General features: G+C 42.9%; 1 protein-coding gene across 5 annotated transcripts in view; it reads left to right on the plus strand.

Moving 5' to 3' along the window:
* Drc8 (dynein regulatory complex subunit 8) overlaps positions 1-21,945 on the plus strand; it is a 104,856-nt gene that overhangs the window by 19,439 nt on the left and 63,472 nt on the right. For 3 of the 5 annotated variants that reach the window (XM_076548048.1, XM_076548047.1, XM_076548046.1), the window contains exon 2: positions 16,595-16,679. In XM_076548048.1, the coding sequence (XP_076404163.1) occupies positions 16,595-16,679 (85 nt within the window). The remainder of the gene's footprint in view (positions 1-16,594; positions 16,680-21,945) is intronic. The other 2 variants (XM_076548049.1, XM_042258701.2) reach the window with 1 other exon arrangement.

Genomic DNA, 21,945 nt, shown 5'->3' on the forward strand with positions numbered 1-21,945 from the left:
GATACTCTACACAAAGTAACATTTACTAGAACATTTGCTGAACATACCATTTGTCCAAAAATAAATAAGTAATTGTTAATATTGTCCTTCAAGCTCAGCAAAACTGCATAGAGTTTATTAAAAACTTAAGCACTATGGTTTTAACTTTATTTAATTTTATTTAATTAATGTCCCTGGCTTAATTAAACTAGATATAATTGTGATTAAATAGATGTATTTCCATTATCAACCAATCATGTTCTCATATATGGTAAAGTTACACTTTAAACATTTTCTGTAGCAAGAAGTTGGTTATTTCTAGAGCAAACTTATGAATTATGGCATTGTTTATTGACATGACTAATGAATCAAGTTAAAATAAGACTTTGTGGGCTGGGGAGATAGCTGTCAGTAACATGCTTGAAGGGACCAGAGTGTGATTCCCAGGATCCACATTTTAAAAAAGCCAGGCATCTCAGCACAGACTCAGCTTTAATCTTAGCACTGTGGGGGAGGCGAAGAGAGGCGGGTCCCTGGGGCTCACTGACCAGCCAGCCTGGCCTGCTTCTTGAGTCCCAGGACAGTCAGAGACTGTTCCAGAAAAAAAAGAGTGTGTCTGAGGAATGACAGCTGAGGTTGCCCTCTGGACTCCGTGTGTGTGTGTGTGTGTGTGTGTGTGTGTGTGTGTGTGTGTGTGTGTGTGTGTGTATACACAGGGAGAGAGAGAGAGAAGCAATAACACAAAGACTGCCTTGTAAAGGGGACTTAAACATAGCTCTGTTTTTTTGTTTTTGTTTTTAAACATGTTTTACTTAGTGGTAGTTATAGTCAAAGCTCCTTCCCTCTCTTTCTGTGGTCCAAACTGGCTTCAAAATCAGTGATCCACTTGCCTTAGCCTCCTGAGTGCTGGGATTACAGAAGAGAATATCACCATGCCTGGCCTGGGCAGTACCAATTTACTGTGCTGCATTTACACAAATATGAAGAGAGAAGTACTTAAAATGTTTATTTTTGTGTGTCTGTATGTATGAGTATATGTAGTGTATGTGCACAAAGGTTTGAGGGTGTTCACACCTGTGTACAGGCATGTGGAGGCCTAAGGAGGATATGGGTGTCCTGTTTTATCACCTTCTGCCTTACTCTCTTAGGGTTTTTCACTGAACTTGGAGCTAGTCTGGCAACCAGCAAACCCCAGTGATCCTCCTATCTCAGTCCCTTACAGTGCTGGGATTACAGCTCTGAGCATAGCCATCCTTGACTTTTGATGTAGGTGTTGAGATTTGAACTTAGGTGTTCACACTTTTTGTTTTTGTTTTTCCAGATAGGGTTTCTCTGTGTAGTTTTGGTGCCTGTTCTGGTTCTCAGTCTGTAGACCAGGCTGCCCTCGAACTCACACTGGCTCTGCCTCCCAAATGCTGGGATTACAGGCGTGTGCCACCACCGCCCGGTTTTCAAGCTTTTTAAAACAAGTGTTTTTACCCACTGAGACACCCTGTTAGCCTGAAAGGACTGTTTCATCTGTGTGTGTGTGTGTGTGTGTGTGTGTGTGTGTGTGTGTGTTCCTCCTTCTCTGGTAGGTACTAGGGACCAAATCCAGGGTCTGGTACACATGAGACAAGCATTTAACCAATGATTTGCATCGTTAGCCAAAGAGAAACATGATGATTACCCATTTTTACAATTGGTGATAACACATTGAGTTATATTCTTTTATAAGGCTAAGTCGTTACAATTTTTGTTTTGTTTTTTTGAGACAGGGTTTCTTTGTGTTGCTCTGGCTGACCTGGAACTACCTTGGCCTCAAACTTACAGAGATCCTCCTGCCTCTATCTCCCAAGTGCTGGGATTAAAGCATGCACCACCACTGCCCAGCTTACAATTCTTACTCCTAAATCTTTCCCAGAACATCACTAGCTAGGTATACAGAAAAAAAAAAAAAAAAAAAAAAAAAAGCCGGCAAATTATGAAACAAAAAGAATGTCAACAAGAGGGCACTGGCCCAGAACGTCAGTAATAAGTTTGGGCACTGGAGAAGCACTATGCTCTCGGTTGCCTATGAGGCTCAGCCACTCAGGCTGAGGCAAGAGGTCATCACTGAGCTGGGAGCTAGTTGATGGCAGCCTGCAGCATATAGTGAGAAAAGAAAACAAAAAGTGAAAGACACCCTGACCTCGGGCTGTCTCCTTGGTGTCCCCAGGCTGCTTGCTTTGGGCTTCTGTGCTGTGGAAGTGGAAGCTCGCCTACAGCTGTGTGCCAGCTCAATACACGGCAGAGAGTTCTGGCCATGCTAGTCTCGGGAGTGCACGATACCTTCCACCGGAAAGTCTGATTTCAGTCCCAGGTTTCTCATAAGGGCCCGACTGCTGGACACTGCTAAGAAATTCCTAGTTCTCAGAATTTTTGTTTTCAATCATGAAGAGATGTTGAATATTGTTAGGTAGTTTTTGATGCATTTGAGATGATCATGTGTCTTATTATTTTTTCAAATAATTTTAGGAGCTGGTGAGATTGGCTCTGCAATTAGGAACCCTGGCTGCTCTTACCGAGTCCTGTGTTCAATTCCCAGCACCCACATGGCAGCTTACAACCGTCTGTAACTCCAGTTCCAGGGGATCCAACATACTTACACAGATATACATGCAAGCAAAACACCAATGCACATAAAATAATTAATTCATTAAAAATAATTTTTAAGAGATTTATTTATTTCCTTAATGTGAATGGAATTTTACCTGCATGTATGTTGGTGTACCTACCATGTGTGTCCTGATGTCTGCAGAGGCCAGACAGGGAGATAGATTCCCTGGAATTGGAGTTTCAAATGGTTGTGAGCACTGTGACGGTGCTTGGAACCAAACCTAGTTCTTCTTCAAGAGCAACAAGTGCTCTTAATTACTGAGCCATTGTTCCAGTCCCTTGTTAGTGGTTTTGAAGGATTTTGTGACTCTAAGAAATACTGGTCTGTAGCATTCCTTTTTCTGATTTCTTTCTGTTTCTTTGATCATGTTTAGGCTAGATGTGGTGGTGTGGCTTGTATGCTCATGTGCTTGGAGGATGAGATGGGAGCATCAGTTGAGTCTAGGTGTTTGTGACCAACCTGGACCATATAGGGTATTCACACTTAAGAAAAGAGAAAGAATTAAAAAGAAAAATGCTGAAGTTTATTTAACACTCAGTGAAAGAGGGGAGGAGTTGCCTTCCGTTCCGATTTTGGAAGAGTTTGTGAAGGTTTGGCATTGATTTCTTCTTGACTCCATTCACTTTGGATATTGCATCATATATGCGTGCATTTTCCCCCTGAAATAGGTCTTGCCATGTTGCCTAGGCTAGCTTCTAACACGTGGGCCCGAGCAATTCTTCTGTCTCCACTTCCTTTATAGACTAGCTGGGATACGTCCATGCACCATTATGTGTGGATATGTTTGTATTTTAAACTAGAGGTTTTGGATATACGACAAAAGCATATTCATATGGTAAGTATACAGTGGGGACGTGGCTGCAGTGTGGTATGTGGCTTCCCTCTGTGTTAGAAAGATCATTTCTTTCAGTCTACTACTTAATTATGGAGTAGATAAGAACCCATTCTTAGGCTGTTGAATTATATGCTCACTGACTTATTTTTAAGTGATTTATTTTTGTTTTTGTGTATATGTCTTCTCAAGCATGTGCCATACTTGTGTGGGTGCTTTTGGAAGCCAGCTGGAGTTACAGGAAGTTGTGAGCTTCCTGACATGGGTACTGAGAACTGAACTCAGGTCCTCTGGTAGAACAGCAAGCATTCTGAACTCCTTGGCTATCTCTCCAGCCCCTACTTACTTATTTTTAATTAATTAACACACACACACACACACACACACACACACACACACACACACGTGCCAGAGGAGCTGAAGTTATAGGTGGTTGTGAGCCATCTGACATGAGTGCTAGAAATTGAACTCAGGTCTGCCGGAAGAGCAGTATGTGACCTTAACCACTGAGCCATCTCTCCAGCCCACTTGTTAGGCTGTTCTATAGAAGATTTTTTTACCCATAGTTAATATTCTTAGCTTCATGGAAATTGCTAACATAAGATAGAAGGGCATGAAATAATGGCAGCATGTTTAGGCTAGTAATTAGAGCATTTAGTGCTATCCTATGCTAATGCTTTTTGCATTTATTTATTTTGGGGGGAGTGGGGCACAGAGAGGTTAGAGGACAGCTTGCTGGAGTTCGTTCTTTCATGAGGGTTCAGGGAACAGGTTGTCAAGCTTGACCACAAGTACCTTTACCTGATGAACAAACACTCTGGCACTATACTAATGCTTTTGAAAATGAATTCTACCATTAAATTAGTCATGCATACAGATTTTCTGATCAATCCTTAAATAACCATGGAGAAAGGAACTTATCCTAGAGTTGGGAAGCTTTGGGCTAGTACTAATATGTTAAAGTAAACATTTCACTTTAGGATTTTAAGCAAACAATTTTATATTGGAAACACTTAGAGGGAAAATAAATGTCTGGAAATTTACCTTTGGGCTGTTATAATTTTGCCAAAGAAAATGTTTTTTTCCGAGGCTACATGAATTTAATGCTTGCCAGTATGTATATTGCCACAATAAAATGGATTGCTTTCATTAAAATGTGAATGTATTGCTGGGATTTTTCTAGAAGAAAATTTGCATTAAGTACTTGGTGTTTTTATTTTTAATCATTCAATTTTTTGTCTGTAAAAACATACTCTATTTATTAGAATAATAGAAATGCTTTTCTATATATTTGTATTCTCGGTGAATCAAAGAATTGTAAGGTATCTTCTGTCTGTCTCTCTCTCTCTCTCTCTCTCTCTCTCTCTCTCTCTCTCTCTCTCTCTCTCTCTCTTTTTGGTTTTTCGAGACAGGGTTTCTCAGTGTAGTTTTGGTGCCTGTTCTGGATCTCGCTTTGTAGACCAGGGTTGGCATCGAACTCACAGAGATCTGCCTGCCTCTGCCTCCCGAGCGCTGGGATTAAAAGCGTGCGCCACCACTGCCGGGTCATCTTCCTCTCTTTTAAATGACAGTTTAACTAAGGTATAGTGTATCTGTCATTCAGTTCACCTCTTGAAGTGCTTAATTCAGGGTTTTTTGTTTTTTCTTTTGTATATTTTCAAGTATATACAGCTGTAGGACTTTTGGAAAACCACAAAGGTTAATTCTTTATAAATTTTATTTAAATTAGGCCCTTTTCAAGCTGCCTCACCTATTTCTAAGTGTACAGTTCAGTGATTTTAAATGCATTCATAATACTGTGCGTCATTCCCACTATCCATTCCAGAACTGTTTCCTCATCCCACACTGAATCCCCATTTCTTCCTCTTCCAGCTCATGGCAATCATTGCTATGGCCTCTGTCTTTGGGAGTCTGATAGACCTCATATAAGACAAGTCATACAGTATCTGTCCTTTTGTGTCTAACTTACATCATCACTAAGTGTAATGGTCTTCAAGGTTCAAAGTCCCCTTCTTTTTAAGACTGAGTAATACTTCATTGTGTGTGTATACCACAGTTTGCTATCCATTTGCTTATGAGTACTTAGATTGTGTCTGCCTTTTGACTGCTGGAAATTCTAATCCCTAATTTTGAGTCAGAATTGTTGGAGCAATAGAAGTGAAATATTTAAATTTTTGAGGAGTTGCCATATTTTTTTTTAATATCATCTGTACCATTTTATCTTCCCAGAAGCAATTCACAAGGGTTTCTTAATTTTCTACATTCACATAGTCTACATTATTTGTCTGTGCTTCTATAACAAAATATTGGCTATATTATAGAGAACTGGAGTTTATTTCCTGAAAGTTCTAGGAACTGGGAAGTTTAAGATCAAATCAGCAAGAGCCTTCTTGCTGTGCAGTCCATGATAGACAACAGGAGGGAAGGAGGAGGGAAGAGAGAAGAGAGAAAGAGGAGAGAAGAGAAGTTAAGAGAAGGAGGTGGTCTTCGGGTCACTGCTTCTGCGATTAAAGACCGTGATCAAAAGCAGCTTGGGGAGGAAAGGATTTATTTCACCTTACATATCCCAGTTACAGTCCATTACAAAGGGAAATCAGGGCAGGAACTCAAACAGGGCAGGAACCTGGAGGCAGGAGATGATGCAGACGCCATGGAAGGGTGCTGCTTACTGGCTTGCTCAACATGGCTTGCTCAGCCAGCTTTCTTATAGAATTCAGGACCACCAGCCCAGGGATGGCCCCACCTACAATAGTCTGAACCCCCTTTCTTCAATTATCAATCAAGAAAATGTCCCACAAGTTTGCCCACAGGCTAGTCTGGTGGGCAGCATTTTCTCAGTTGAAGTTCCTGCTTCACAAATGACTTAGTTTGTGTCAAGTTGACATAAAACTAGCTAACACAACTGACCCCTTGGTAACCTGACACAAAAACCCTGTCACCATTCAATCTTTCCTCCCTATTTGTCCATAAGATGGCATATTAATATTAATATCACAACATAAAACACTCCAACTTTTAAAAGTGCCATAGTCTTTAAAAACATCAAATACTGTAAAAAATAAGTTTTTAAAAACATGCAGAAATCTCTGCACTGCTCCTGAGGCTGCACCTTCACCAATGGCCTCTCCTGGCCTCTCACAGTGCCAAGCCTCAGCTGCTCTCCATGACTCACTCCATAGACCAGGCTGGCCTCGAACTCACAGATCCTCCTGCCTCTGCCTCCTAAATACTGAGATTAAAGGCTACCATCGCCTGACAACTCCTTCGTGCCTGTAAAAACCAGAAACCATTTGGGAGACTCTTACACATCGGTAAGTTTGACCAACAGCACGGAGTAGAGCCTTGGCCTGCCCTGGACCACAGTTTCTGTGTGCTGGCCCTGTAGAAACATTTCTCAGAAGACTCAGTGATGATAGTCTCTTTGTATCACTGCTAATTTCCATCCCTAGCTAACCAGCATCAGTTGTCCTAGAAAAGCAAAGGTTTCACTTTACTGGTTTTTAATTCAAAATATAGAATGGCTCAAACATGGGTTTTGTTTTGTTTTTCAAGACAGGCTCTCTGTAGACCATGCTGGCCTCAAACTCACAGAGATCTGCTTGCCTCTGTCTCCTGAGTGCTAGGATTATAGGTGTGCACCATCACTGTCTTTTTTTTTTTCCCCCAAAAGCATTTTTAAGGGACTCTTAAAACTTCCCACTGAGCTGTGTGTGGTGGCACATGCCTTTCATCCGAGCACTCAGGAGGCAGAGGCTAGCCTGGCCCAGTTCCAGGAAAGTCAGGGCTACACAGAGAAACCATGTCTCAAAAAACAAAACAAAATAAACTTAAAAAAACGCAAGCAAAGAACAACAGCAGCAGCACTTCCCTCTGGAACTTCACAAGGCAGGCCTCCATTATCTGCACTGCTCACAGCATTATCTTCTAAATTCCCGCAGAATAGCCTGCCGAGTTCTGAAGACTCAATGGCTTTCCAGTCTAAAGTCCAACACCTCCACAGTCCTCTCCAGAACACCAGGTGGTCAGGCCTTCCACAGCAGTTCCACATGACTGTGCCCCGGTACTAATTTCTGTCTTGGGTTTCTAGTGCTGTGATCAAACACTATCACTAAAAGCAGCTTGGGGAGGAAAGGGTTAATTTCAGCTTACATGACTTGATCACAGTCCATCATGAAGGGAAGTCAGGGAAAGAACACAAGGCAAGAACTTGGAGGAAGGAACTGAAGCAGAAGCCAAAGAGAAATTCGGTGTGTTCCTCATGGCTTGCTCAGCTTGCTTCCTTGTAGCATCTAGGACCACCAGCCCAGGGGTGGTACTGCCCACAGGTCAGTGCCCACAGGTGGCAGCATTTTCTCTACTGAAGTTCCCTCCTCCCAAATGACTGCTTGAGTCAAGTTGACACAAATGTGGCTGGTCTGGAGGCTGAATTCACTCAGTTTCTATAGCAAGTACCTTAACTCAGTCGAGAGCACAGGCCACATGGCTTGGTCCCCTCTGAAAGGTCCTGACTCTTAGACCCAGTAGCAGTTAAATTCCAATGTGAGTTTTAGAGGAGACAGTCACTCAAACATAGTGACCTGGTAGTTTCCGTTTTTCTGATAATCGGCATCCTAGTGTGTGAAGTACTATCTCATTATGCCTCTGATTAGCATTTCCCTAATGACAAACAGTATAGAGCACTCATGTGCTGAGTAGTTCTTCTTCTTCTTCTTCTTCTTCTTCTTCTTCTTCTTCTTCTTCTTCTTCTTCTTCTTCTTCTTCTTCTTCTTCTTCTTCTTCTTCTTTTTAGGAATATTTATTCAAGTCCATTGTCCACTTTAAAATCAGGCTGTTTTCATGTTTAATTGTAAGAGTTTAAAAAAAATGTGTTGGGAAATTTAGGCATGGTGGCACATGCCTGTAATCCCAGCATGTGGGAAGCTGAAGTAGGAGGCTGTCCTGGGCTACATGATGAGTTTGAGGGCAACCTGGGCTTCATAGAGACTCTGTCTCAAAATTAAATAAAAAAAAATGAAAAGTAAAAATAAACATATCTGCTGGAGACGGGTTGGGGCCTACCTAGTTCATAAAGGTCTTCATGTGTCCAGCTAAGCAGGCTTGCTGTTACTTGGAATGGCCTATGGGGGGCCACTGAAGGATTAGAGAGCACAAGGTCACAGGATTAAACTCCATTTTAGGAAGATCACCCTAGCCTTGGGGCTATAGCTCCGTGGTAGAATGCTTGCCTAGCTTGCATAAGGCTCTGGATTCTAGTTCCCTCACCAGAAAAACATACAAAGAAAAAAAATTTAAATAGGAAAAAAAAATCACCCAAGCCTAATGTGACTGTTGTTTGAGGAGTGGAATGGGAAAGGATGTGCTTTAATCCACTCAGAGGTGATGAGTCTTTACACCTAAATGGTGCGGTACAGATGGAGGGAGAAGGGGAAGTATTTCAGAAGTGTTTAGTAACTAGAACTTGGGACATGTCTTGCAAACCGAGTGACTCTGAATGATAAATTTGGAGAGAGGAGAGGAGGAGAGGAGGGGAGGGGAAGAGAGGGGAGGGAGATCTTCATCAGGAATCACTTGAGGGCAGTGAGAATTGGTAGGAGGTGTTCCCTGAAGGGATGGACTTTAATGGATCAGTGATTGAAAGGGAAGCTATCAGTCAAGTCCAGATTATAGGGAACATTACGGAAGTTAGTGTGTAGCACCGTCTCAGCAACAAACTGATTTCCCAAGTGTGGAGGGGAGGGGGAACAGTAGGGACTGTTGGAAATACACACGTGCACGTTAAACGGTGTACACAAACGTTTATAAAATTTTAGGTTGAAGGAAGTAGCGAAGACATTTGGGGACAGATGGAGACATTTGGATATGGAATAGAGACTAGATGATTGTAGTGAATTTGGTTATTTTTTAAGGATATTAAAATAGTGTTGAGATTATATAGGAGATTGTCCTTATTTGTAGGAGATGCATGTGGAAGTGTTCAGGGTAAAGTATCCCTGTGCCTGCAGTTACTTAGGGATGGAGGGAGGGCAGGGAAAAATGGCAGTCTTCACAATACTTCAATCTGGCTGGTGGGCACAGGGCTGCTACTAAGCTTTCAACTTTTCCATATGTTTGACAGTTTCTTAATTAAAGAAATTGGAAAAGATAAGCTCTGAGTAGGAGGTTCCGAGTAGCATTGGGGAGCAGAATATAGCTACTGATGATCTGAGTAGGATGGGAAAGGTGACCATAAGCAAAAAGGCAGGAGTGAGTCTCGAGTCCCTGAGATAGTCGAGCCATAGGAGAGTGACAGAGTTTAAGGTGGCCTTTGGGCCATGAATGGCTTATCACTCAAAGCAATGGCATGGAAAACAGTATTGTATAATGGGCTGGGATAATAGCTAGAAGAGCTTTTGGACGTTAATAAGCGGCTTGATAACCTTTTGTTGTGCAGTGCTGGAGATAAGCTTTTGTTTATCTTGCCTTGCATATGCTAGGCAAGCCTGTTACCTGAGCCACATCTCCTTGTTTTGAATTTAATCTATTATTATTGTTATCGTCATCATTGGGGGGAGGTGTGTGCTGTGGGGAGGTGTGTGCTGTGGGGTGTGTGTAGAGGCTAGAGGACAACTCTAGGGAGTCACTTCTCTCCTTCCACCGTTAACAGGGTTCCAGGGCTTGAACTCAGGTGGTCAGGCTTGCATGGGAAATGCCCTTGCTCCCTTGCCAGCCCGCCTTAGTTTTTGAAGCGGCCTCACAACGTAGCTGAGACTGGCCTTGAATTCAAAGTCCTCCTCACTGGCTACAACATCTAAAATATTACATCCTTTTTATACATTTATTTATTTTCAATTTACTTTCTGGGCTGGAAAGATGGCTCGGGGATTAGAGCATGTGCTGCTCTTTCAGAGGACCCAAGTTTGCCTCTCAGCACCCCTCAGGGAGTTCACAGCTGCCTGTGAATCCATCCAGGGCACTGGAGACGCTCTTCTGGATCTGTGGTCACCTGCACTCAGAAAGACACATGCCCACACACTTAATAAAAAGGTAATCATTATTATTATTTTTTAAAGCTAAGGCCTCACTGTATAGCTGAGGAGGACTTTGAGGGCTTGATCCTTCTGCCTCTACCTCCTGAGTGCTGGGATACAAATGTGTGCCACTAACCGTGATTGAAGTTCAATATGTTTCCCTTGAGACAGGGTCTTACTGTGTAGCCCTGGCAGTCTTGGAACTCACTCTGTAGACCAGGATGGCCTCGAACTCACAGAGATCTGCTAAAGGGGTGGGCCACAATGCCTAGCCCAAGATTCAATTTTTTTTTTTTTTTTTGGGTTTTTCAAGATAGGGTTTCCTCTGTGTAGTTTTAGAGCCTGTCCTGGATCTTGTTTTGTCGTGGGCCACCACCGCCCAGCCCAAGATTCCATACTTGATATAAATTTTTGTATAAGTCTCTCAAGTTTTGATAGTATTCCACCAATGAAAAACTTCACTCAAAAAATGTGAAAACAACTGGGCAGTGGTGGCGCACGCCTTTAATCCCAGCACTCAGGAGGCAGAGGCAGGCGGATCTCTGTGAGTTCGAGGCCAGCGTGGGCTACAGAGTGAGATCCAGGACAGGCACCAAAACTACACAGAGAAACCCTGTCTCAAAAAACAAAAAACAAACAAAAAATGTGAAAACATTTTGAAACTAGTAAAAAAAATTGCAATTATTAAAATTATAAGTTTGTAACTGACAAATATAACTTAAACATTTCTGCTAATATAAAAATGGCTTATTAATTCAGCTTAGCTTTCTTTTCTTTTTGGGGGGTAGGGTTTTGAGACAACTCACAGAGATCTGCCTGCCTCAGTCACCCGAGGACCCCCCCACTCCTGCTGAGCTTTCTTATATTAATTACTTCATAATAATTCCAAGAGTGGTGTGGTAATTTATGCCTGTAATCCCAGCAGTCAGAGGGTTGGTGCAGGAGGAGTTTGAGTTACAGACCTACTTGGTACATAATGAGGGCTTGTCTCCCAACAAACAGAAAAAACAATGCCTATTAGAATAATGATAAAGGTTTTGTCTATGCACAGTGCCTGTTGTCAGAGCCATGCAAAGAGCTTGGCTGCTGCTAAAAGGCTAAAAGCTGCACAGGAGCAGAAGTGGCTGACGTGTGATCATGAGCGTTACAGTCTTTAGAGCCACCAGCCCCTCGGTCCCAACTGGTTGCACTTGAAAATGAATGCCAGCTCTTTGGGTTTCTGGACTATCAATCCATTTCTCCAGTAGCCCCCTGAATTCCTTTCCGGAGTGGGTAACAGTGGACTCTCTAGCTGATATCTGATGATTATGACTAATGTGGACTTTCCTGGGGCTAGGGATGTAGGTCGGTTGGTAGAGTACTTTCCTGGCATGTGTGAAGTAGTGGGTAGGTCCCTGACACCTACACTGTATAGATCAGGTGTGGTGCCACTTGCATGAACTCCCAGTACTCAGGAGGTGGTGGAAAGAAGATCAGAAGTTCAAGGTCATCCTCTGCTGTATAGTCAGTTTGAGGTCAGCCTGGGGGATGTGAAACCTCTCAACAACAACATTTTCTTTCTTTCTTTCTTTCTTTCTTTCTTTCTTTCTTTCTTTCTTTCTTTCTTTCTTTCTTTCTTTCTTTCTTTCTTTCTTTCTTTCTTTCTTTCTCTCTCTCTCTCTCTCTCTCTCTCTCTCTCTCTCTCTCTCTCTCTCTCTCTCTCTCTCTCTCTCTTTGTTTTTTGAGACAGGGTTTCTCTGTGTAGTTTTGGTGCCTGTCCTAGATCTCACTCTGTAGACCAGGCTGGCCTCGAATTTACAGAGATCTGCCTGGCTCTGCCTCCTGAGTGCTGGGATTAAAGGTGTGCGCCACCACTGCCTGGCCAGTCTTCCATCTTCTTTGTGTGCATGCGCTAGACATTTGTCTGTATGTGTATGCTGGAATGTGTGTGCGCGTGAATTCATGATCGTGTGTGTGTGTGTGTGTGTGTGTGTGTGTGTGTGTGTGTGTGTGAGAGAGAGAGAGAGAGAGAGAGAGAGAGAGAGAGAGAGAGAGAGAAGGCCAGAAATGTGTGTGCGCGTGAATTCATGATCGTGTGTGTGTGTGTGTGTGTGTGTGTGTGTGTGTGTGTGTGTGTGTGAGAGAGAGAGAGAGAGAGAGAGAGAGAGAGAGAGAGAGAGAGAGAAGGCCAGAAGCCAACATCTGGCCGGCATCTTCCTCAGTTGCTGCTGTCCACTTGTAGCTCACTGATATGGCTAGAGTGCTGGTGAGCAAGCCCTGGGGACCTCTTGTGTCTGCTGCCTCTGAGCACTGAGATTACAAGCATTGTTGCCGTGGTGAGTTTTTATGTGGGTGCTGGGGATTGAACTCAGGTCCTCATGCTTCTCAGGGAGCACTTTGCTGACTCAGCCATCTCCCCAGCCTCCTCCACATTGAATTCCAGTGAGGCAGATGATGAATGCACAAGAGTGAATTGGACGGAATTGCTCACTATTGAAAATATTCTGAATATCCACAATGACAGAGTTGATAAAGACCTCCAACTGATTGTCAAGCAATCACAGAGATGTACCGTGCAGTATCTTCTGAGAAGAAAGACTGCTTACAAGTTATCTTTGAGTGAAAGATTACAGAACAATGCTGAGTAACTTACAGTGCAGTATCTTCTGAGAAGAAAGACTACTTACAAGTTATCCTTGAGTGAAAGATTACAGAACAATGCCCAGTAACTAATTCTGGGGGGAGAAGGTAAAGATTTTTAGATGATTTTAGCTAATTTAAACTCTCCCGTATCCTTTGCCCTGCCGCTGGTATTGGATAGTTAGCAGGAGCATCTGTTCTCATTTTACAAAACCAAGTTCAACAAGTGACCTTGAAACTTGTTGGCAGTGCTTTTGCTGGGCTCAGTCTTGCTTTCCGGGAGCTCACACGAATGGTTAAGAAGTAAGAGAAGATCCTGGTCGGGACTGAGTGCGTAGAGAACATGAGCTGACAATTAATAACTGAGAACAGCTGGCAAACAAACACATGGACTATTATCGAGATTCATGTGTAATCAGAGAAGTGTAAATTGAAGTAATGGAGCAACATTCCTGTTTTGTTTATAAAATTAGCAAGCTTTTCATTGCCATGTTATAGTAAAATTTAATTATGTCAGTAAATCCTGTTGTATTCCTGTGGTGCTGCTAAAGATGGGAGATTATGCTGCAGTCTGGAAAAGAGCATTTAAAGGAAGGAACTACAGGTTATAGTCCTTATGTTAGGAATACTAATAATCAGGTGGAGTGAGATTTAGTGGGGAACAGGGTTCAGTGGGAAAGATCTGGGTTCCATCCTGCTCTGCCCCTTAATAAACTCTGACCTTGGGTGAGTTGCTGAACCGCAATGAGCCTTGGTTTCTTCAGTTCTAAGAAGGAAGTATTTGGCTCTATGTGTTTATAAAGCACCCGGCCTGGAACCAGATACCTCGTACTTACCCAGTAACTACTTCCTGAGTGAATGAATGTCGAGAATGAAAGACCATGTATCAGGGTCCATAGAAAGAAGGATTGGAGGAGACAGGACATAATGATTGGTGGTTACATTAGAGTAAAGAGAATGAGGGTTAGAAAAACTTCCCATTTTTTCTTTGGACTTTTAGATTATTATTCCTTCCTGTGGCCTCTACCTAAGGTGGGACACGTATGAGGTCTCACTCCATATTTGGTGGTTTTATATTTGTGATAAACTGTGCTCACACTTTATCTTTCTCTTCCTTTCTGGATATCCTGTTGTGTGTATTGCTTCATAAACTTTGAGACTTGAATACATGGCTGTGCCAGTGTAAAAATTTGAGACTTGATAATGCGCCCCACTTTTATGGGGGGGCCTGTAGCCTCCCACCTGTGTTCCATCACTAAGCTGTATCTCTAGTTTCTCCTTCTTTTACTCATTGAAACACTTTGAAGTCGGTCTTGCCCCTTATTCCCATCAAATCTGTCAGCACGCCTTAGTGATCTCAACCAGAATTTCTTTTTATGTCCATGGTTCCCCTTCTAGTCTCAGCCCGTGTGGTGGTTTGAATAGGCATGACCCTCATAGACTCATTTTTTGAAGGCTTGGCCCATAGGGAAGCACCAAGCAATGGCACTATTAAGAGGTGTGGCCTTGTTGGAGTAGGCGTGTCATTGTGGAGGTGGGCTTTGAGGTTTTATATGCTCAAGCTAGGCATAATGTGACAGACTCCTTCTGCTGCCGGTGGATCAGATGTAGGATTCTCAGCTCCTTCTCCAGCACCATGTCTGCCTACATGTTGCCATGCTTCTCATATGGACTGAAACTGTGAGCCAGCCCCAAATAAATGTTTTCCTTCACAAGAGTTGCTGTTGTCATGGTGTCTCCTCACAGCACTAGAGACCTTAGCTAAGACACCACTGACCATGTCTGAAAGAGATACTGAAGCAGCCTCCGCACTGGTCTCTGTGACCACCTTTCTCCTTCCAGTGTCTTCTCAACACAGTGACAGGCAACAAGAAGATCAGGTCACCATAGTGCCTAGAACCTTCCAGTGGTTTCTCATTGCATTCAGAGGAAGTTCAAAATTCTTAAAGGATTCAGCTCCCACCCAACAGCTCACAGCCGTCTGATCATTAGTTAGCCTGCTCTTCTGCACTCTTTTCTCTCTGTCTGAAACCTTTCCAGAGATATTGCATATGGGTTCTTCCTGTCTGGCAGCTGTGCCCTGTCACCTTGTCACTAAGGTGGGCATTCTCACCGGGACTCTTCATATCTCTTACTTTTTTTTTTTTTTTTTTTTGGTTTTTCGAGACAGGGTTTCTCTGTGTAGCTTTGCGCCTTTCCTGGAGCTCACTTGGTAGCCCAGGCTGGCCTCGAACTCACAGAGATCCGCCTGGCTCTGCCTCCCAAGTGCTGGGATTAAAGGCGTGCGCCACCACCGCCCGGCTTATATCTCTTACTTTTTACTTTTTTTCTGTGTTTAAGGTCATGCAACCTACTGTATATGTCAGCAAAATTGTAGACATTTATATATCTTTCCAGTAAAAATAGCTGTGAGGCAAGAACTTTTGTCTGTTTTTACTTCTTACTGTGACCTTGTTGGTGTCTGGAATGTAGTACGTTCTCAATAATGTTTATTAACTACTTCACTGTTTCATGTAAGTGAGTTTTAATCACACTCTTGTTTAAAGGTGTGTGAAGGATGCACAGGAGGGTTTATATGCCTCTCATCCACCTTCAACCCTCCTCAGGAACAGAACAAAGGCGATGAGCAGCCTAATAACTAGATGGTGTTTGTTGTCTTGGGTTTACTCTTCTTCTTCTTGTTGAGCTAGAATGGCACCTAAACCACGTTAGCTAGAGGGGGTAGGCTGGCAGGTCTCCAGGTGAGATCTGGGTGGTGGCTTTTAGTGTACGTACATTGTATTTACAACCAAAATTAGGGCCTGCAGGGATTGCTCAGTGGGGAGATGTCTCAGTGACTGAGCAGCAAGAGGTGGTACAAACAAGAGGACCTGGATTTGAATCCCTAGCAAACATAGAAAAGCCAGGGGCAGCAGGGCACATCTGTAACTCCAGCAGTGGAGGGCAGAGACAGGCAGGTTCTGGGGTATAGCCAGCCAGCCTATCTGAAGCTGTAAGCGCCACATTTGGTGTGGGCATGAGTGCACATGCACACACACATGTACACATAAGTGCACACACACACACACACACACAAGATGAACATTCAAATAAGTTTACTGTTATACCTCAGAAGAAAATGTTTGGCGCCATGACTTCCCCAGTGTGAGGGACTCTACCAGAATAGCCCATTCCTTCTTTAACTCGCTTCTGTAAGATCTGTTCTTGGACATTTCCAGAGGGAGTTAGCATGCATATGATTTATACAGGGACCAAGAATGGCTCTTTAGGTTCTTCCTTATTTAGCTCTCTATGTTAGTCAGACATAATGGCATGTGCCCGGAGTCTCAGCATTGAGGAAATGGAAAGACAGCTTGGTCTACGTATCTCGACAGTGAGACCCTGTCTCAAAACAGACAGACGGACAGATGGATGGTCAGACAAAACAAACAAAAACCCAAAATGATTTCTAGTTAGGTTGCTGGGATTTTTGTTTTGAACTAATAATTAAGGTAATTTTGTTGACTTTGTGTTTTGCAGAGGTAATAGTGGCAGAATTCCATAAGAAGATCAAAGAGGCCTTTGAAGTGTTTGACCATGAAACAAATAATACAGTGGATGTGAGGTTTGGAAATACTTATTGTTGTTACAATTCTAAATTATAGATATAGTTCATAAATAGAAGGAGTCCATTTTCTCCTTTTTTAAAAAACTGTACTTTGAGTGTATTTTGTTATTTCAAGTATTTATTTTCTTGTGGTCTGTGTTTTTGCTAACTACCACTTTAAGGTAAATTCTGTTTCATATTTTTTGTAGTCTAGTGGGTAGACTATATTATCATTGTTTATTCCAACATATAGACTGTGAGCCGAGTAAGATGAATGTGGTGATATTTTGTTTGTGCTCTAATAAATAAAGCTTGCCTGGAGATCAGAGTGCAGAGCTAAGCCACTAGTTAGCCATAGAGGCCAGGCAGTGGTGGCACACACTTTTAATCCCAGCACTTGTGATCTCATGCCTTTGATCCTAGTACTTGGGAGGCACATGCCTTTAATCCCAGCACTAGGGAGGAGGAAACAGGAAGTGATGTGGCTGGGTGGAGAGAGGAGCATAAGGCTGCTGAGTCAGGAGCTCAGCCCCTTTCAGGCTGAGGAGTTGGAGAGGTAAGAGGTGGCTGTGGCTTGCTCCTTTGTCTTTCTGATCTTTCAGCTTCACCCCGATATCTGACTCTGGGTTTTTATTATTAAGACTAATTAGAATTTGTGCTACAGATGAACTTCGTTATAGTTTTAGTGATGGCACATATTTGGTGCTCAGTACATCTCTGTTTAGTGAACAGATGGAGTTTGCATTTTAAAATGTACAAATATGGACTGGGGAGATGGCTTAGTTTGTCAGGGTGCTTCCTGTGCAAGTATGAGAACCCAAGTTTGGATCCATAGTGCTGATGTAAAAGCCAGGTGTGGCCGGCCACACACACCTTTGACCCCAGCGTTGGAGGGCAGAGCCCAGCAGATCCCAGGAGTTCAGTGGTCAGTCAGTCTAGCTGAACAGCAAGCTTCAGGTTCAGGGAGAGACTCTGTCTCAAGGGAATAAAGAAATCAATAGAAGAAGACACCTGATGTCCCCTCCTGGCCTCTGAATGTGCATGCACACATTATAGCAGTGGTTCTCCACCTTCCTAATGCTGCGACCATTTAATACAGTTCCTCATGGTGTGCTGACCTCCAACCAGAAAATTCTTTTCGTTGCTACTTCATAACCATAATTTTGCTACTGTTATGTATCATAATGTAAATACCTCTGTTTTCTGATTGTTTTAGACGACCCCTGTGAAGAGTCATTTGACCCCATTGGGGTCATGACTCACAGACAGGTTGAGAAACTGCTGTTTTATATATATATATATATATATATATATATATATATATATATATATATATATATAATTTTATACATATACATATACATGTTTTTATATATTTTATATAATATTAATATATTTATAGAATATTAATATATACATGTATAATATTATACATAATATAATATAATACATGTTTTTATATATTAATACATAACATTATATTTTATATAATATTAACATATTATATTAATATAATATTAATATAATATTTTAATAATAAATATAAATATATACTTATATAATATATATGTATATGTATAATTTTTTTAAAAGATTATAAAAATACATAGATATGTATTACCAAGCCATCATTACAAAGAATAATAATGTTTACAGAATGATATGTTCCCCAAGTAAAAATAATAAATGGACTAAACAGAGCATGAAAACAATGGAAAGACATGAATATGGGAAGATTTAGAGTAGAATACAGGTGTGGTGGTGCACACCTGTAATTGCAGCATTTAGGAGCTGAGTCAGGAAGACTATGAGTTTGAAGCCAGCCTTAGCTATCTAGAGGGTGAAGGTGAAGAAAACCGCATGAGTCTAATAGAAGCTGTAGGCTCTGTACCTCCTACAGCAAGGGGAAGCCACGAATCCACTCTTCCGGGAGGCCAGGCGAAGTGAGGATTATTTGATGAGTTCATAGTCTAAGAGCTTCCGTTACTGAAGGCAGCAAAGCAGTGGGGATCGAAAGCGGTACAACAAGGAACTGCTTATAAACCAGGGCCACCCATCACTTCCTGTACTAGCCAGGGCCCCACATGCTTCAGCCTTGAGCCAACTCAATGAACAGTGTGAGACTTGATTCGTAAATTGAAACTGCATGCATTATTTAGTTCCTCATACCCGAGAGTCCGAGATTAACAAGTGTGAGCAGCTTCATGTCTTCACATTAACACTTCAGAAGTTTTGTTTGTACTCTAGTTTTGTGTGTAAGTCTGTTGTGATAGACAAAGTGGAAGACAGTTAAATTTGTCCCCACAGCTCTACTAGTTACTTGTCTTGCTGAAACAAAGGATCTGACCGAAGCAGCTGAAGGCAGGAAGAAGGCAGGAAGGCAGGCAGGAAGGCAGGAAGGAAGGCAGGAAGGAAGGCAGGAAGGAAGGAAGGAAGGCAGGAAGGAAGGAAGGCAGGAAGGAAGGAAGGAAGGCAGGAAGAAAGGAAGGAAGGAAGGAAGGCAGGAAGGAAGGCAGGAAGGAAGGAAGGAAGGAAGGAAGGAAGGAAGGAAGGCAGGAAGGCAGGCAGGAAGGCAGGAAGGAAGGCAGGCAGGCAGGAAGGAAGGAAGGCAGGCAGGAAGGCAGGAAGGAAGGCAGGAAGGAAGGCAGGAAGGAAGGCAGGAAGGAAGGAAGGAAGGAAGGCAGGAAGGAAGGAAGGCAGGAAGGAAGGCAGGAAGAAAGGAAGGAAGGAAGGAAGGAAGGAAGGAAGGAAGGCAGGCAGGAAGGAAGGAAGGAAGGAAGGAAGGAAGGAAGGAAGGAAGGAAGGAAGGAAGGCAGGCAGGCAGGCAGGCAGGCAGGAAGGCAGGCAGGCAGGAAGGCAGGCAGGCAGGAAGGCAGGCAGGCAGGAAGGCAGGCAGGCAGGAAGGCAGGCAGGCAGGCAGGCAGGCAGGCAGGAAGGCAGGCAGGCAGGAAGGCAGGCAGGCAGGCAGCAGGCAGGCAGGCAGGAAGGCAGGCAGGCAGGAAGGCAGGAAGGAAGGCAGGCAGGCAGGCAGGCAGGCTCCTTTGGCTGCCAGTTTGAGAGGATAGGCTGTCATGGCAGTGAGAGCTTGAGATACGTGCTCACCTATGGCCATAGGCAGAAGCAGAGAGAAGGTTGAAGTTCAGCTCACTTTCTGTTTTGTTTAGTTCTGGAACCTAGCCTATAGAAGGGTGCTGCCCACAGTTAAGGGGATCGTTTCACCTCCATTAACCTTTCACAGGCATGCCCAGAAGCTGACCCAGTCTTATCCCACAGGCATGCTCAGAGACTTGTCTCCTAGTTGAGTCTAGGTCCTGTCAAGATGATAATCTAGGTTAACCATCATGGGCAGTGTGAGTCTAAGTTCAGCCATTGTAGTGGAAGTGTGACGGGAACTTCAGGGTAGCATGGCAGCATTGTGCAGCTCCCAGAAGCTCTGGTCATTCTATGGGAACGGCTCTTCAAAGAGTACTGAGCCTTGTCTGTGTGTCCTTGCAGGAAAATGAGCGGAGAGGGATGGTGCTAGTTATAGGTTTGCTGAGTAGAATGGAGCATGTAACATGTACCTTGCAATTAGATGGACTAGATATATGATGGACAAGTTCTTATCCCCTAACCTCTCCTTGAACCTGAATGGTTCTCCTCCTGGGCCAGGGGAGAAGTACTGTTAGAAAAGTCAGGGAAAGTAAAGCTTCAGATGTGTCTGTTGTGATCTCTGGGGATGGATTCTAAGGCCTTGTACATGCTAGGCCAACATTCTACTGCTGGGCTACATCCCAGCCCTATCATAGCTTTGTGAGAGAAACAGGTAAAGAAGATCAAGGATTTACAGTCTAGCTGACAGTGTAGCTATCGTATAGTTGATATCTAGGAGCTTTGTGTCTATCACCTCATCGTAATGTTTTTATTAGTGTGGAAGGGGTGGTACCTCCAGTTTTGGAGACAAGTGGCAAGTATGCTTTGCTTAGTGTCACACCATGGCTCTTCCACTCCAAGTCCCCATCTGAGCTCGGGAGCATGTCCTCCTGCCGGCATTCTCCCAGGCCAGCCCTTCACGGATTCCTGGCCTTGTCTCTCCCTTAGTTTTCTTGACAGTCACAGTGAAAGGGAATTTCCCATATCCCATAGGGCAGAGATGCCAGCCAGGCCTTTTTTGGTAAAAGGGCCAATTCAGGAAAAAGAGATGTGCTTATGGGCTGCAACTTTTCCCCATACCAAAATAAAACAATTTTACTGAGGCCCCAAGGGAAAATGTATGCTCTTATAATTTAGTCTACTTTATTAAATAAAGATGGTTACTGAGAGAAATGACATTGTTCTTAGCACTAAAATATTAATGCTAAGCATACTTGAAGAAGAGCATCGTGGATGACAGCAGCTTTCTCATCTTGATTACTTAGGCTATTTTTTTTGTTTGTTTGTTTTCATTTTGAGACAGAGTCTTACTCTGTAGCCCAGGCTGGCCTCAAACTTGTGACAGTCCCCTTGCCTCAGCGTCCAAGTGCTGAACTTCAGGTGGAGGCTCCTGTGCCAGACTCCTTGTGCCGAATTATACGGAACTTTATGCTCATGTTTTTGGTGTTATTTTGAATCACTCGCCCTTTATAAACTAGATGTGAAGGACAGAGACACCAAAACTCTTGCCCAGGGTTGCACAATAGTGAGCAGCAGGGTTGGAAGTCAAGTTAGTTTGTTTTCTGTTCGGCAGCATTTTCCAAGTTGGCTGTACACCAGCCTCAAGGGAGGCCCTGGGAATCTGTGATGAACAGGGTCAACTCTCTCCATTTATAAAAGCAGTTGATCTGTTTGGAATTTATTACGGGTTTATGATTAAAAGTGAAAGTTGAAATAGACATTTATTTTTAGCTTACTAAACAGTTTATATTTGCTGTGTGAAGTGTTAGACCCACTGTATAACTTACTACCTTTTGTACAATTGGATCCAGTTTCAACTGGCTTCGGATCTATCGCATTATCTTCAGTAAGTTCAGTACTCATTAAGAGGTATCAATTTATAAAACGTTTAACATCTGATAAGGAATTTATTACTCTTGGAACATTTAAGGACTGAAGGCAGCATTCTATGTAGACTGAATAGTGCCGAGAAGTGTCTTCTAGTCAGATATGTTGGCTCATGCTTATAATCCCAGCATTTGGTAGGCTGAGGCAGGAGGATAACCACAAGTTCAAGGCCAGCCTGGGTAACAAAGTAAGAACTTGTTTTTTTTGTTTTTTGTTTTTTTGTTTTTTAAAATGCCCCTCAAAACCCAAAAAAATGTTTTTGTGT

Source organism: Peromyscus maniculatus, chromosome 11 (genome assembly GCF_049852395.1).
Source record: "Peromyscus maniculatus bairdii isolate BWxNUB_F1_BW_parent chromosome 11, HU_Pman_BW_mat_3.1, whole genome shotgun sequence".
Taxonomy (NCBI): Eukaryota; Metazoa; Chordata; class Mammalia; order Rodentia; family Cricetidae; genus Peromyscus; species Peromyscus maniculatus.